This window comes from Aspergillus steynii (genome assembly GCF_002849105.1).
Source record: "Aspergillus steynii IBT 23096 chromosome Unknown P170scaffold_1, whole genome shotgun sequence".
In the NCBI taxonomy this organism is placed as follows: domain Eukaryota; kingdom Fungi; phylum Ascomycota; class Eurotiomycetes; order Eurotiales; family Aspergillaceae; genus Aspergillus; species Aspergillus steynii.
The window spans coordinates 4,572,385-4,587,538 of record NW_020194398.1 but is presented as its reverse complement, the minus strand read 5'-3'; the positions used below and the strand labels follow the sequence as shown (position 1 = coordinate 4,587,538).

The 15,154-nt window shown below is 51.7% G+C and overlaps 6 protein-coding genes across 6 annotated transcripts; 4 read left to right on the top strand and 2 right to left on the bottom strand.

Annotated features, from left to right (window-relative positions):
* Positions 1–243: 243 nt before the first annotated feature.
* P170DRAFT_312221 (Spo7-like protein) lies at positions 244–1,623 on the bottom strand (the record flags this gene model as incomplete). Its single annotated transcript, XM_024843256.1, has 1 exon — positions 244–1,623. A coding segment is annotated over one exon (1,380 nt), but the record flags the coding sequence as incomplete, so codon positions are not given.
* Positions 1,624–1,990: 367 nt separating this feature from the next.
* Positions 1,991–4,370, top strand: P170DRAFT_432717 (putative alpha/beta hydrolase). The gene is made up of 2 exons (XM_024848324.1): positions 1,991–2,577; positions 2,658–4,370. The coding sequence occupies exons 1-2, from the start codon at positions 2,470–2,472 to the stop codon at positions 4,164–4,166; spliced, it is 1,617 nt and encodes a 538-aa protein (XP_024710484.1). The 5' UTR covers positions 1,991–2,469; the 3' UTR covers positions 4,167–4,370.
* An 821-nt stretch (positions 4,371–5,191) lies between these two features.
* Positions 5,192–6,801, top strand: P170DRAFT_35106 (uncharacterized protein). Its single transcript, XM_024843838.1, has 4 exons — positions 5,192–5,572; positions 5,735–5,944; positions 6,212–6,643; positions 6,719–6,801. The coding sequence occupies exons 1-3, from the start codon at positions 5,272–5,274 to the stop codon at positions 6,373–6,375; spliced, it is 675 nt and encodes a 224-aa protein (XP_024710483.1). The 5' UTR covers positions 5,192–5,271; the 3' UTR covers positions 6,376–6,643; positions 6,719–6,801.
* Positions 6,490–7,703, top strand: P170DRAFT_470598 (nuclear transcription factor Y subunit beta; the record flags this gene model as incomplete). Its single annotated transcript, XM_024852775.1, has 4 exons — positions 6,490–6,643; positions 7,060–7,170; positions 7,237–7,364; positions 7,461–7,703. 4 exons carry the CDS (start codon positions 6,490–6,492, stop codon positions 7,701–7,703), a joined length of 636 nt encoding a protein of 211 aa, XP_024710482.1.
* A 637-nt stretch (positions 7,704–8,340) lies between these two features.
* On the bottom strand, positions 8,341–9,756 carry P170DRAFT_452650 (synaptic vesicle transporter; the record flags this gene model as incomplete). Its single annotated transcript, XM_024851288.1, has 3 exons — positions 8,341–9,569; positions 9,600–9,634; positions 9,665–9,756. 3 exons carry the CDS (start codon positions 9,754–9,756, stop codon positions 8,341–8,343), a joined length of 1,356 nt encoding a protein of 451 aa, XP_024710481.1.
* A 622-nt stretch (positions 9,757–10,378) lies between these two features.
* On the top strand, positions 10,379–13,151 carry P170DRAFT_452649 (purine and uridine phosphorylase; the record flags this gene model as incomplete). The annotated part of the gene is made up of 2 exons (XM_024851287.1): positions 10,379–11,487; positions 11,557–13,151. Coding segments are annotated over exons 1-2 (2,550 nt in total), but the record flags the coding sequence as incomplete, so codon positions are not given.
* Positions 13,152–15,154: the final 2,003 nt, after the last annotated feature.

Sequence of the window (15,154 nt, the reverse complement as noted above, 5' to 3'; positions counted from 1 at the left end):
ACTCGATTGTATTGACATGATCTAGAGTGGAATAAAGATATTAAAAAAGGAACCCGAGACTGGAAGGATACAAAGAATGGATGAGAAGAGAAAAGGGAACGGCATATATCCATGACAGCATTCCAATAAACATGCATCATGCAACCAGCAAGCGTCGAAAGGGGTATTAAGTATATCATCGCAAAGCACATTAAGAGCGACAGGAATGCAGCAGGCGAGGCGTGCCGCTCAGGTTTCCACAGGTTCTTCTTTGACTTTGGTTTTCTCTTCTCCTAGCCCCGTCATCGTGGAATCGTCGGACGAGAATGAAGGCGTACGAACTCCCTCTCTGATTTGCGCCTGGGTCAGAGGCGATAGACCCCGGGTGAGGGTCTTAGACCCTTTCTTTTTCCGATGTTGAGGGCTCTGCTCGGAGGCTGATGTCGTCGAGGTTGGCGTGCTTCCTCGCCGAGGACGGCCGCTTGTAGAGGACCTGGAAGGAGGGCGATCATCTAGGTCGACGGGAGTGGTGCTACGCGAAGGCGTACGGGAATGGGAGTCCGAGCGCGTGCTACGTCGGACCGGAGATTTGAGCTCGTGGCTGAGCCTAGAGATACTGGGGTGTTGATGGTGATGGCGATGCTTTTCGCCGTCGATCGGTCTGTTGAGCGTGGCCGCTGCGAGTCGTCGTCGTCGCGCAGCCTTCCACCCAAGCCCAATCGACCCAAACCAGCTCCCGTCTTGTTCGGCCAAGAGACGTTCTTTCTGGCGTAGTTTCTGACGCAGTTGAGCGCGTCGCTCATTCTCCTTCTCCCAATACTCGGTCCGGTAGTCATCCCAATTTCCTCGAAATTCAGGAGAAAACGATTTGGGTAGAAGCAGCAACCGAATGTAATCTCCTCCCGGACTGAGATCCTCTTCCACAAGTCCTGATTCGGGATCCACGTTATGATATTGTTGATGGTACTGCCGACCACCAACACGTTTCTCAGATGCCGGCCGCTCTATGAAGTGAAAATCCCCAATGGGAGAGGGGAAGAAAGGCGTGTTGAACGGAAAGAGGAAAGAGAGATAAGACAACATTTCCTGCCACCAGGGACCTCGTATCACAACGATCTTGGTGTTCATGTTACGAAGGCCGCGGTTGGCGACAGCGAGCCAGCGCCGTGGCCAACGCACTCCTCGCTCCCATTGCCCGGTGCCCCAGACTAGAAGAGCAGTGACCACACCCCCGAGCAGGGCTACTTTGTCTCCCATCTCCACAACCCAGTAAACCGAGCCTCCTACCCCGCGGCCATCCTCTCGAGGCCGAAGAAAAAGGGCATAGGCAAAGTATGCGATCCAGGCGGCAAGCAGGAGAAGGAAAAAAGTGTTCTGCCTTCGGCGCTCACGCAAGGCCAGGTATTGCGCTCGAAGGGAGCTCTCCAGAATGAGCAGGTTCAGGTATATTTGGGGCGGAGCTGACGGTAACGTGGACAGTGGATCGGGGGTTGATGAACGTGGCGGGGAAGAGAAATCCGACGAAATCGGCGAATCCGTCTGCAGGGGCGGAGTCGATGCGTCTGGCGCAGTCGGCAAGGACGAAGCGGGTTTTCCAGAAGTAGGAGACCCTTTCACCAGCTGATCCAAGCTTGGGGTAGTCATGGTGATCTAAGTCGTGGAGGTCGGGGTCGGGGAGAGAAAGCAATGGCGTCAAGAGGAAGGGATCCGGATCTATTTATAAAGGGGCCCCCAAAAGTCCGGATGAGAGAAAATTATGGACAGAAAGGCCGCTGCGGCCAGGCGTTACCGCATTGCGAGACAGGCGAGAGGCGGGCAAGAAGGAGAAAACAAGAGATGAAGCGGAAAACGCCGATTGAAGGCGATGAGGAGGAACGTGACCGTATCGTACGGTATGTAATCGCCTGGTATCGGCAGCGTCATCGGTCACGTGCATCCGCGGCCTGAGGTGTCGTCCTGACGTCGTCTCCCCTCCGATGATCCATGCGTCTTGGCCTCTGTCGCCGTCGCGTTCGCATTCAGTTTGCATTTCCCCCTCTGCCTGTCACCAGTCTTTGTGGATAGTCTCGTTTGTCTTTTCTGCTGCCCATTTTGACTCTCATTATATCTCATTGCCTGGGAATTCCATTGATCGGGGATAAGCGGTCTTTAGCCTCAGTCTCCCCGATCGGATTTTGCAAGCTGTCATCCGAAAACCCTCGACTGCTCACTATAAAACATTTTTTTCTGCCTGCATCTCCCCCAATTGCTGTTGCTTTTTGAGTGACAGGGAAGGTTTCTCTGTTGCTCTGAACTCTACGCAGCAAGGTGTCTACCGCGCGACTCCCTTCTCTAGCCCTCCAAGGCTGTCGACCTTGGACTTCCCTGGATTCTTCTCGTCTCCTTTCTCCGTTGAATTCTGCTACAAATATTCGCTTGAGCTCTTCTATGACATCTGAATCCTTGGACTCGTCGAGGGACGAGTTTCACGATCGCAGACAGCCAAGTTCAATGTCTTCCCAACAGCAAAGCGTCCCTCATGCGGCTCAAGGGGCTAGCGCCACGCCTCCACCGTTGGCATGGTTTCCCCTGGGCTACAGAGAAGGGTTCAACCAGTGGGTAGGTTCCTGAACTGGCAGGCCTCGGAAGGAAATCAGGGATCATGGATCAATGGGTTTACTAAAAACGCTCTTTTTTAGTGGGCGAGTCTACCCGCCGCCGCAGCTGAACATAAAGTCCTGTCCTACCTTCCCTACCTTCAACACCAACCCCCAACTCATTTGCAAACCGGCAATAAGACGGCGCCTCCGGATGGCGAGCCGGGAAGTCTACAATCCGCGGATCAGAGCCAAGAGGGCGAAGTCTCCGCCAACTCCTTCGACGATCCGTACGGCCCTCGGCTATGGCGCTCCAGTATGGTGGAGCTGAGTGGCAAGCATCGAGCTCTCAATGAATTCTCAGTGGAGAGAGTCGGCGAGCAAGCAGATCAACATCTGGTGATGCTTCACGGGTACGGGGCCGGTCTAGGATTCTTCTACAAGAATTTCGAGCCCCTGAGTCGGCTACAAGGCTGGCAACTTCACGCCCTGGACTTGCTGGGCATGGGTCGCAGCACGCGGCCCTCGTTTCGCATCAAAGCGAAGAAACGTGAAGATGCCATCAAAGAAGCCGAGGACTGGTTTATAGATGCGCTGGAGGAGTGGCGTGTTAAGCGCAAAATCGACCGATTCACCTTGCTGGGCCACAGTCTGGGTGGCTACATGGCAGTTGCCTATGCCCTCAAATACCCAGGTCGTTTGAATAAGCTCATCCTCGCCTCTCCGGTGGGCATACCAGAGGACCCATACGCGGTATCTGCGGCCATGCCGGAACCGTCTGAATCGACCATGGCCAACGAGGTCACCCAGGACCAACACGAAATCGCCCAATCCGCTTCGTCGGTGCAGAAAGGCGACAACAACATTCTTCTGAAGGGAGCCCCTACCAGTGGGCCTGCCTCTGATAATCGACCACCTCGCCGAATAATACCCAAGTGGTTTGCCTACCTTTGGGATGCCAACATCTCACCTTTTACTCTGGTGCGATGGGCTGGACCTTTTGGGCCACGACTGGTGTCAGGTTGGACCTCTCGACGCTTCTCCCACCTGCCTGCCGAAGAAGCCAAGGCTCTTCATGACTACTCGTATTCGATCTTCAGCTTACGAGGTAGTGGGGAGTATGCACTTGCATATATCCTCGCCCCAGGGGCTTTTGCTCGCAGTCCCTTGATTCGTCGTATAGAAGGGGTCGGCCGGCAAATGATGCAGTCGTCCTCGTCCTCATCATCGTGGGAGCCCGCCGAGGTCCGAGACTCCTCTCCCCCTCAGTCGCCCTCTGATTCTACCACCGATCCGAAATCGACTATTTCACCTCCATCTCTGTCGGTGAAACGAGAGAATGGCTTGCCTATTGTCTTCATGTATGGCGACCATGATTGGATGGACGTCAAAGGTGGCATGGCGGCCCGGGCGAAGCTCGAGGAAGAGAAAAACCGCATTCTTAGCACGGCCACCCCGGAGGACAAACAATCCGACAATGGCTCGGCTAAGGTGGTGGTCATCAAAAATTCCGGCCACCATATCTACCTGGATGGTTGGGAAGAGTTCAATCGCATAATACTATCGGAAATGGAAGAAGTAGGCAGGAAAGAAAGAGCGAAGAAGCCATGAACACCACCCATGTGAATTTTGTTGCCTGCCGTTTTTCTTCTTTCTTTCGTTTCCTCGGTCTGTTTGTTGGCGGCGCGTTTTGGTGTTCCTTTGGCTCAGGCAGGATGGTGTCATGCCGTCCAGCATGCCTTAAACCCGGAGATATGCATGATGTATAGTACATATTAAACCAATAGATATACTGAATATAGAATTCATACGAGACAAGTGATATGACGTTATCCGCGAGTGATTTGTCTAGACCGTCGTGGCCGGAAGAGAACCTAGTGCTATCCAGGGAATCGTCATGGCTCAAACAGACAGGACGATATGATTTGAGGAAGGAGAGGAAAAAGGCACCAAGCAGGAGCAAATGAGAAAGCAGACCGTTTAAGGTGAATTTCGAATCTTCTTGGCTGCAGTTGGCGCCAACGAGGCCAGGAAATCGGGGCGTTTGGTTCTCCCCAGATCGATCCTGATGGTGGGCAGGGGAAAGTCGCCTACTGGCTGCTTCATGTTAGCCTCGACCAATCTGCAGATGCACGTAGCACCGAAGAACCAATAATCCGCCCATCGATGATGATTTGACCCCCCCTATCTTTTTAGAATTTTTTTTATCATCATCAGTTCCCTCTTTGTCTCTGATGTCGATGTCCACATCATCCCATCCGAGAAGGAGGGGGGAAGGGAACTTCCAGGCGGAAAGTTAAGGCATCCACAACGATGACTTGGGTAGGAACATCATCCAGGCATTCAGCAGTCTCCCCACCATCATCATCTCGTCCAATGCGAAGACAAGGTGACCAACTTGGATGGGATTGGGCGACAGCCGGGTCCACTGCAGGTTTGCCTGACTCTCAGATACTCATGCTTTATCGTCGCATCGAGAAGGATGGTGTCGAAACCATCTGTTTGCCCATCAATGTCTCGGATGTACATCTGTACAACTCGGACGAATGCGATTGATGCCTGAAAACGCCTGGGTCGTCATCTGGGATGCAGGGAGACGAGAACGAGAGTCCGGAGATGGCTGATGATACCCAATCGACACGAGAAGGATGAACAGGCAGTTAACTACCTGGGGATGGGGATGGGGATATGGGACGAGAGATGGAAAAGATGACTGATGCCCAGTCACGTGCGTTACGGTATCGAAACCACCCCCTCCCCGACGCACCGCCCGCGATGTGACGCGCTAAGCCGGAACAGGCAGAGAAATACGGCGGGCGCAGTACGGCGGCGGTACGGCAAGTCACCTGCCCGCGGACTTCTCTCGTTCGGTCTCCCTTCCATCCATCGAATTCTGGATTCATTCATTCCAGCCAGCCAGCAGGCGTTCTGCACCTCAACCAATCAGTCAATCATCAAGCATCATTCCTGGTTCATCTTTTCCATCGGTGTCGCGTGTTTTGTTTGGAGGAGCATCGGTTAGTCCCCATCTCCCCTACTGTTGGCGTTGTACTGTCCCCAGCAACCAGTGATCGCGCTCGTTCTGCCAGGCACCTCTGGTTCGCCAATGGACGGCTTGCGCGCATCGCGGACTTCTCCAGAGCAATACTAACTGTCCCTCTGCGACAATTGTCCAGTAGACGAATCATCGTTGGATCTTCGCAAGATCCATCTAAGCATCGCCCCCAAAATACCCCGATCGCTTCTTAGTCGGGTTGATTTGGATTCTCTTTTGCACAACGTGCCCATTGACCCACTGGTTACTTCCGTGTCGCATTACCCGCGTCACATCTCCCGTGTTGCTGTGCTGGATTTCCCGCGCATAGTTGACGTTACCACCACTGCAATCTGTAAGTTCTAGTTCCTCCACTTTCCTCCTTCCCCCCGGGCCCAAGACTGTTCCCAGATTTTTGGTACTTGGTTGCGGTCACTGGGCATCAAATCAGCTTTGACCTTGAAGGATCATTTTCCCATTCGAAGAAAAATCATCTTTTTCCCCCTTTATTTTTTTTTATAACAAAGACAAAAAAAAAAAAAGAAAAAAAGAAAAAACACCGAGAGCCTTATCGGGCGCCCCCCTCATCATTGCCATCCTTGTTGAATAATACCAAGTCTAGTGGACCGGAATCACACCGCCAGGGCAGCTTTATCGTTGCAGCACTGCCAATCCCCCACACATGCTGACATTGACTTCCTTCCCCGTTTAGGCTGCTGTGAAGCGAATCGCTGCCCAGCAAGGCATCCCCCCTGGAGCCAGTTGATCGTAGCGTCAAGGGCTTGACAGCCATCGCGCGCCGCATCTGTGACGTGGTTTTTTGCCAACAGGGCAATTAGACACAGCCATTCTTTTCCAGAATTCTAGTATCCACCGCGCGTTACCAAACAGCTAAAAATCATGTCGTCGGCCTCCCCTTCTAAGGAACCTGAGGTGGACCCTGAAGTTCAATCGGGTGAAGAGCAAGACCAAATGGACAAGGAACAGCAAGACGCACAAGGCCAGGGAGAGTTCGAGGTAAAGGAGCAGGATAGATGGTTACCCATTGCAAATGGTTAGTTGCGTTTCCTTGCAGCTCGTCTGTCCTCCTGATTTGCGCGTACCTTACCTTTCATCTGCTGGTCAACAGCCATCCTGCCCTACTACACTGCGCCGGACCCTTCTGTGATCCCGTGCCGATTTGTTCCCTCGATGCTTTTTTTTTTCTCTCTCCCTATCTCTTCCTTACTCGGGGATGACTCCTTATTTATCCGCGCGCCCCCTTCCTCTTACCTCTCCCTTATTTCTTTGACTTGATTCAACTTCCCTCATCATTCCTCTTGGTGCCTGGGCTTCATTTGCCCATATCCTGAATATGGTGCATATCATTTGTACTCCCTTTGGATTTTACTCTGTCGTTTCTGTTTTCATGTCACACTCGCGAGGGATCATGAGGATTAAATGGAGCGAGGGCTAACATTTGTTGCGAAGTGGCTCGTATCATGAAGCTGGCCCTTCCCGATAATGCAAAGATCGCAAAGGAGGCCAAGGAATGCATGCAGGAGTGCGTGAGTGAGTTTATCTCATTCATCACCAGCGAAGGTTAGTAAAATCAGTTGATGGGTGTATGTGAGCTTCTTGTCTGATCGTGTGGTGTCTCAACCACAGCATCCGAGAAATGCCAGCAGGAGAAACGCAAGACCGTCAACGGGGAAGACATCCTGTTTGCTATGACCTCCCTTGGCTTTGAAAACTATGCAGAAGCCCTGAAAATCTATTTGTCGAAGTATCGTGAGGTAAGACTTGTGCAACACCCTTGTTTCCTCCAGCCCTCTCGCTAGCCGTGAATGGTCTAGTGGATTGAGAATCGGTTGCGCTGATGACTGGTATAGACCCAATCCGCAAGAGGTGAGCATCAGAACCGGCCAACCAGTAGCGGTTATGGCGCTGGTGGACCCGTGGGAGGCGTGGGTGCCGCTCCGGGTGGCCGCCCCGGGGCCTTTGGTGACGCCGCCGACAGCGCCAACAGTATCATGAACCCGGGTTTGGATGCCGCCGAGCAAGAAACCGCTGCTTATGGCTACCCCCCAATGGTCGGTCAGCCGCACAACGGCACAGGTGGCGACGCCTACTAAATTGCATCTGCGCGGGGACGCTTCGGGGGGCTGCGCTTGAACATGTTTCGCCTCAGACCTCCGGATGCCGTCCTCCCTTGTCGAAGCCCACCAGCGCGGCATCGCCTGTTCCTTTCGGGGAATGGGTTCTTAACGGATACTACGACAGACAGTTTTAGGGGCGGCCGGGTTTTCTTTCTCCGTTTTAATATTTGGGCTTTTCGTCTTCTGTTAATCTTCTGATGTTTCTTTTGTGCGACGCTCGGCGACAGTCAATGCGCACCCTTCCTATCCTCTTTTTCTTCACTGGGACTCAGGCCAGACGTGTACACTTGCATGTAACAGGAGGTCATTTCAGAACTCATTTACGTCGATTGTGATACAATCATCCTTGTTGTCTTGCACCGTGGCCCGTGAGTGGGAAGTTGCACGCTCATGAACCGAGTCACCTTTGTATTTATGATATCATTGATCAACCTCGTTTATGATTCTCGATGGGTCTCGTGGAAGCGGATATGATTGATAGAGAATACATGAATTGGGACTTCATTGTCCTCCATTGGCAGCTTCTCTTCATGATAGCCAACGTGATAACCAACGGTGTATAGTTGCCCAGGTCGGTAGCAGATGACTCGTTGCCCTCACTCCCATCGCTCGATCATCTCCCTTCTCGCTTCAACCTCCATCCCTCGCCATACTTCGCAACCAGCCACACTAACCCGGCCGAAACCGAGATGAAAAGGGCAGAAATGGTACTGAACCATCCCACTCCAATGGCCTGAATGGCAGGAAGACAGACCGCCGTACTCGCCGCCGCAAACATGAACCTCGTCAGGTAATTGCCCGCCACGACCAACGATCCCTTTCCACTCTCCTCCATCGCATCCACGCAATACGTATTCAGACTCGGCAGACACAACAGCTGCGTCAACCCCTGCAAGTACATGGCGATCACGACCAGCGGAATACCACCGACCTCCTTCTCGACAGCCCACCCATAAACCAGCATGCAGCCTGGCACCAGAATGGCCATTATCACGACTGCGCTGTTCAGTCGGTCTTCGGGAACGCGTCTCCCTCGTTTTGCCACATATCGCTTCACGGTATAATCGGACCAGCTTCCGCCGCAAAAGGTTCCGGTCAAGTAGCCTGCTCCAGGGGCGATGAAGAACAACGCGGACTGCAGTGGCGTTGCGAGATGGAATCGGGGGTTCAGGACGTAGCGAATGGGCGTGAGAAGTGAGTATTGATTCCACATGAAAGAAGAAACAGCCAGGCCCACGATCATGAAATTGGGAGAGGACACGAGCAACATTATGATTTCTGTCGGGTTCATCAGGTGCAGCAGTCGGGTCGACTTCTGCGCCAGGGTCAAGCCCTCGAAGATCTGCGTTTTCTTCTCATGGATGGTCTCAGGGAGCAAAAAGGTAACTAAAATCATCGATAGGCCTGACATGCCAGTCTGTGTCCAGAAGATCACTCGCCACGATGTGTAGGTTACGATGATTCCACCCAGCAATGGCGCGATCGTTGGACCGATGAGCGTACCCGACAAGAACCAACCAAGTGCGCTTCCTCGTTCGGTGGGAACATATATATCCCCAATTACCACGGCCCCGACGACCAGTACAGCCGTGCCTTGAAGCGCACTGAGCATGCGAAATATGAAAAACGCAGGAAGATTCGGTGCCAGCGCGGTCCCTATGCTGAACGCCGTCAAACAGGTGCTTGAGATGAGAAAAACGGGTCGTCGCCCAAAGACCCCAGATATGGGGGCCCAGATCATCGGACCCAGAGCCATGAATGCCATGAACAATGCATTGGACACGTTGATGATAGAGCCCGTCGTCTGGAATGTGGCGGCGACTTCAGGGATGGCAGAGAGGACTGCGGTCGAGCTGATGGGTGTAAGAAGACCACAGTAGCAGAGAACAACCGTGATGACTCTTTTTCTAGCCGGTGAGGATCGGTCAAAGACCGACAGCGGGTCTGGATTCTCATTTCCATTTTCTAGTGGCGGTGGTTGTGATGCGTGGTCGCTGGCAATGGCATTTTCCGTGGTGCCGTCGCCCATCTCGACTGCCGCAAATCCCCCGATTGGTGCTGGTTATCGAGATGAAGGGGGGAAGCATGAGATGATTTCTAAGAACTAAGACTGTTGGTGAGGACATGGATTGACTCAACTCCACGGCGAGATGCGGTAAATCCTTTTCCCTGGCAGCCCTGCGAGCCCTACCATCCCTACATTCCTCCCATTCATTGCCATCGCTTCTATGCCTCCAAGCTTTCTCCATCGATTTATGATTAGCCTCGGACATACCAAGCTACCGTCTCAAAGGCCACCTTACTGCTTAGAAGTCTGTTTCTTTCGAGGACATTTGTATACATTTCCAGGCTGATGGTCCGATAGGTAAAACAATTAACCGCATCTTGAACGACTCATTGGGCATGGATTTTCGCCATCGGAGGGAAAGCCGATAGCCGCCTAGTCGAAAGCCGTTAGTATTGATGCGTATTTCTGAGATAGACGATAAGCACGCAGCAGTACTTCTAGGAAGGCGAAATGCACGGTCATTCACCGATGAGCAAGTAGCGATGGATTTAAACCATCGCAGACAATAGGCCCTTTCAGAATCCCAATATCTGAAGTCATTGCACCTGGCTACTGGACAAGGGCAGCTATTATTATTGGCCATGGCCCACTGCGTGGCCTGCAAGAGACAGGGGTCGATTGGATGTTTTTTTCTGGCAGCCTCGTCTTCAGCCCAAACCCCGCCTCTCTTTCGATCCCACCTCACAGTTACAACTCTCCCCTTAGCAAAGGAACGTTGATATCGAGCGTGTCGCATCATGAAGCAGCTCTACCACGAAGACTACACGGTTGGATGGATTTGCGCCCTGCCTTTGGAGAGGGCGGCGGCGGCGGCAATGCTGGATGAAACCCATGAGACGATTGCTCAGCCATCCTCAGACAATAATGCTTACACTCTGGGAGCCATCCATGGACGAAATGTTGTCATCGCTTCTCTTGCAGCTGGTGTGTATGGGATATCCTCTGCAACTGCCGTTGTAATGCAGATGAAGGCCACTTTCCCCAAAATCGAATATGGATTGATGGTCGGCATCGGTGGGGGAGCGCCTGGGGGCAGCACCGATATCAGACTGGGGGATATTGTGGTTAGTCGGCCAACAGGTTCATCGCCAGGGATCGTTCAATATGATTTCGGCAAGATAGTTGGCGATGGGAAGTTCGAATCCACTGGCTTCCTGAACAAACCACCGTCGTACCTGCTGAATGTGATTGGGAAGATAGAGTCGGAGTACCATATGGGCGTCAGACGAATTCCAGCGATTCTAGCAAATGCGCTACAGTCAAAACCAGCAATGAGATCCTATTTCTGCCGGCCAGAGGCACCGGAGGATGAACTGTTTGAATCAGAATACGAGCATATCAACAGCGGAGAGACTTGTGATCATTGTGATCGAGGTCGACTCATAACAAGGAAGGCTCGGCCATTTTCTGAGCCCTATGTGCACTACGGCCTCATTGCCTCGGCCAATAGCCTCATGAAGCACGGAATGACGAGAGAAAAATTGAGAAAAGAAAAGAATATTCTCTGTTTCGAAATGGAAGCTGCAGGCTTGATGGATCATCTCCCGTGCCTTGTGATCCGGGGCATCTGCGACTATTCTGACTCCCATAAAAACAAAACCTGGCAGCACTATGCAGCGGGAACTGCTGCTGCGTATGCAAAAGAATTACTGGCATCTGTTCCGTTGCCAGTGCCCATGCCGTATGGAACCAGTGAGTAGTTACACCCCTTGCTTGAGCTGGTGGTGTCATCTTTGCATATCTAACAAAACATAAACCTAGGAGCCGATCCTGGGTCTAGGTCCTCGGACGAGCAGGAATGTCTTCGCAAGCTGTTTCAAGTTGACCCATACGAGCATAAAAGTGCTCTTAAACGACGCAGAGGCAATCGAGCCCATGGTACCTGTGAATGGATTATAGACAAGGTGCAATTTCAAACCTGGCTCGACGTGCCCGATCCAGAAGATCAGAGAAAACTGGAAGATGATGGGAATCCCAACCCCAGCATCCTCTGGCTTCACTGTGCCCCTGGGACGGGAAAGTCAACATTGGCTATCACATTAGCGGATGAATTGCCCAAAAGAGCTTCTTTTTATCTGACAGGAAAGACCCTGATGTATTTCTTCTGCGAGGCCGGTTCATCGGACCACAGAACTGCTTCGGCGGTATTGCGAGGCTTGCTGTATCAACTTGTTCAGCAGCATCCTCGACTGCTGACGCAGCTCACGAAGAAATACAAGGAGCGCGATAATCTCTTCGGCTCTTTTGACTCCCTGTGGAGAATTCTAATTGAGCTAGGCCAGGACAGTACTACAGGCGACAAGTTCCTGATTATTGACGGATTAGATGAATTGGAAGACTCCTCACAGGAAGACTTGCTCAGGCAAATCCACCAAACTTTTGCTTCCTTTGATGAGGCCCTTTCCAAAATACATTTTCTGATAATCAGCAGGCCATATCTAAACATCAGGGAGGAACTGGAGATATTCCCCAACACAGGGCTATCTTCCTTTGGCGAGTCCCAAGAGGACATAAAGAAATTCATCCGAGAGCAGGTCTCGCAGCTACAAGTGAAGAAACGCTACACAAAAAAGACCTGTGATCAAGTGTCAGAAATTTTGAACAAGAAGGCCGAGGGCACCTTCGTGTGGGTTGGCTTGGCCTGCAAAGAGCTGATGCGTGTGCCACAGCGTGATGCTCTAGCAACACTGAGCCATTTACCCACCGAGCTGTATTCCTTATTCCGTGTCATCGTTGAGAAGGATTTCCAACAAGCTCAGTCCGTCGATAAACTTCAAAGGATACTAGAGATAGTTGTCGTTGCAGAAGAAGCCTTCTCAATTCACGATTTAACCCTTGTGTGTCGTTTTGACGAGAACGAGGAACTGGAAGAGCGCAGAGCTTTCATAAGGGAAGATGTCAACACGTGTGCCCTGCTCAGTATCGGTGAGAATGAACGAGTTGCCTTCATCCATACGACAGCGAGAGAATTTCTTCTGGATCCACGGAATGCAGACAGCTTCTTTGTCGATGAGAAAGCAGCACACGCCTTGTTGGCCCATCGTCTCATTGAGTACATAATCCATGCCCCGCGAAGGCCCTATATGGTACGGAATGACTCCTTCCATAGATATGGCACATACTATTGGGTTCAGCATGTTCGACAAGCCGCAGACCTATTTCGGATAACACATGAGACCAAGGAGTTTTTCGACATTGAATCTCCAGCCAGGGAGTTCTCCATGAGATGCTTAAGGAATTTGAGTAATTCTTTGAATAGGAAGCCTCTGGAGTACTCAATATTTCATATAATAGCCTTTTGGGGACTTCTGAGCATAGGGGAGTACTTGCTTCCCGAAGGATCAAAGTATTGCGACTCCCATTTCATCGATTTCGTCGGAAGCTCTCCACTTGAGGTCGCAATTAAACGCGAGCAACATGATATTTTTCAGCTCTTTCTGGCACGGGATAACAGCCAAAAGCCCCTTGACGGCGTGACAATCGCTGCTGCAAGACGCGGGGAACAATTCTTTGACATTCTCCTCGCACACTATGGGCCTTTTGTCAATATCTCCGAGAATATTTGGAAGGAGAGTGCCATCAATCGGCACTATGGTAAAGAGCTCGTAGTGTCACTTTTGCCATATGCTGGAGAAACCTCGATAACAGATAGGGTGATCCGGAGTGCCGCTGGAAATCCTATATGCGGCGATGAGGTGGTCGACATACTGCTTAAGCACACGCAAGACCAAGTCACAATTTCAGAGGCTACATTACTGGAGGCCGCAGGGAACCGCGACCGCGGGAAAGATTTGATGAATAACCTCTTGAGTAGGTCTAATGTTCAAGTGCGGAACTGGCAACGAATAATGAAGGCAGCGGCATACAACAAGGAGCAAGCACGAGAAATCATGGAACTACTGATCAAGAAAGCAAAGGAGGCAAATGTTACTGTCGAAGTGACCGATGAAATCGCTGCGGTGGCCTTACAGTACACTAATCGTTACGAGGCGACGGTGTCGTTCATTTTCCGGTGTCGCCCCGATTTCGCTACATGTGTCCCCGAGATGATCTGGTGTGCTGCTGTTAGCAATGAGTATTTTGAGCCTGATATTGTCCAAGCCCTTCTGCAAATGACGAGTGGCCCGGTCCCAATGTCCATGAATCTTTGGCATCGCTTGACTTTGATGGGGGCTAATGGGGCTGAGACTCTACGGACCATAACGCCCAAGCTCGAGAGAGCATCGAGTGTCCTAGAATATGCGTTGGACTTTCCTTTTAAAGGCTACGACGTGATAAAGGCTGTGATCGAGGGTTGGGGTAAAACCTACCCAAGCCCCGAGAGGGTTTCGCCGAGAATGTGGGAGTTCATTCTCAAGAACTACGGCGTGGAGCAGGTCAGTGCTGTGACTCGCCAATACGACCGGGGAGGTCTCCAGAGAACAGAGATGCTGGTGGCTGCTGCCCACAACCAAGATCCAAAGCCTCTGAGACTTTTAATACGACACTGGGGCCTCACGGAAATTACAGATGAGTTACTGGTGGCTCTGTCCAAAGAAGGCAGCGCAACTGCCAAAGGCCAAGGTGTGGAGGCTCTCAGGATGTGTTCCAGTCCACTGGAGGAGAGTACGGTGATATCTCTGATCAAATGGGATGGTATGCCCGTTAAAGGCTACGAACAACTCCGAGGCAAATTTACCATCACGGAGAACATCATGGTAGCCGCAGCCTCCGAGCGCGTTGGCGGGGACTTGATCAAAATGTTCTATGAACAAGGAGGGGGCTCCTCGATTACGTTCAGGGCTGTCTGTGCTGCTTTTCAGCATGTGAAAGCCAGCGAGGATTTCTATCGATGGCTGCTGTCTCTGGCTGAGCCTCCACTGGGAGGTATAACTGCCCTAGTAGAAGCTGCAGTGCAGAATGGCCATTCGGCGTTGCCATTGAAGATACTGCTCATCAAGTACAAGGGAGATATCTTGGTAACAGAAGAGCTGGTCGTGCTTGCTGCAAGCTCAAGCGATGATGTTGAGATTCTAGAGCTCTTGGCCGATCATTGTCCGTCAGAACTGCCAGTAACCGAATCTGCATTCATGGCAGCTATCAATCGCACCCCGGGGTTCAATTTGATAGAACTCCTGATTCAAGAAGGTCCTCAACGATACATGTTAGCAGAGGGCACTCTGAAGGCAATGCTACAGTCTGACAGATTTCACCCTGACTCTGTCACGCTATTAGTCAACCGCTTCAAAGATCAGATTGTGGTAACGGACTCCATTCTCCGCGCAGCAACTTCAAGTAGGGATCAGAATAAGTTCTGGCATCGCTATTATGATCCGATACATCTTTTACGAATCAAACACCAAGAAATCCATGCCCTTGT

What these genes read in the sequence shown, in the direction of transcription:
- P170DRAFT_432717 (XM_024848324.1), top strand. Translation starts at nt 2,470, where the DNA reads ATGTCTTCCCAACAGCAAAGCGTCCCTCATGCGGCTCAAGGGGCTAGC. An exon ending in GAGAAGGGTTCAACCAGTGG is followed by an intron (nt 2,578 to 2,657) that starts GTAGGTTCCTGA and finishes GCTCTTTTTTAG; the next exon opens with TGGGCGAGTCTACCCGCCGC.
- P170DRAFT_35106 (XM_024843838.1), top strand. Translation starts at nt 5,272, where the DNA reads ATGCCCAGTCACGTGCGTTACGGTATCGAAACCACCCCCTCCCCGACG. An exon ending in TTTTGTTTGGAGGAGCATCG is followed by an intron (nt 5,573 to 5,734) that starts GTTAGTCCCCAT and finishes ATTGTCCAGTAG; the next exon opens with ACGAATCATCGTTGGATCTT. An exon ending in CGTTACCACCACTGCAATCT is followed by an intron (nt 5,945 to 6,211) that starts GTAAGTTCTAGT and finishes TACCAAGTCTAG; the next exon opens with TGGACCGGAATCACACCGCC.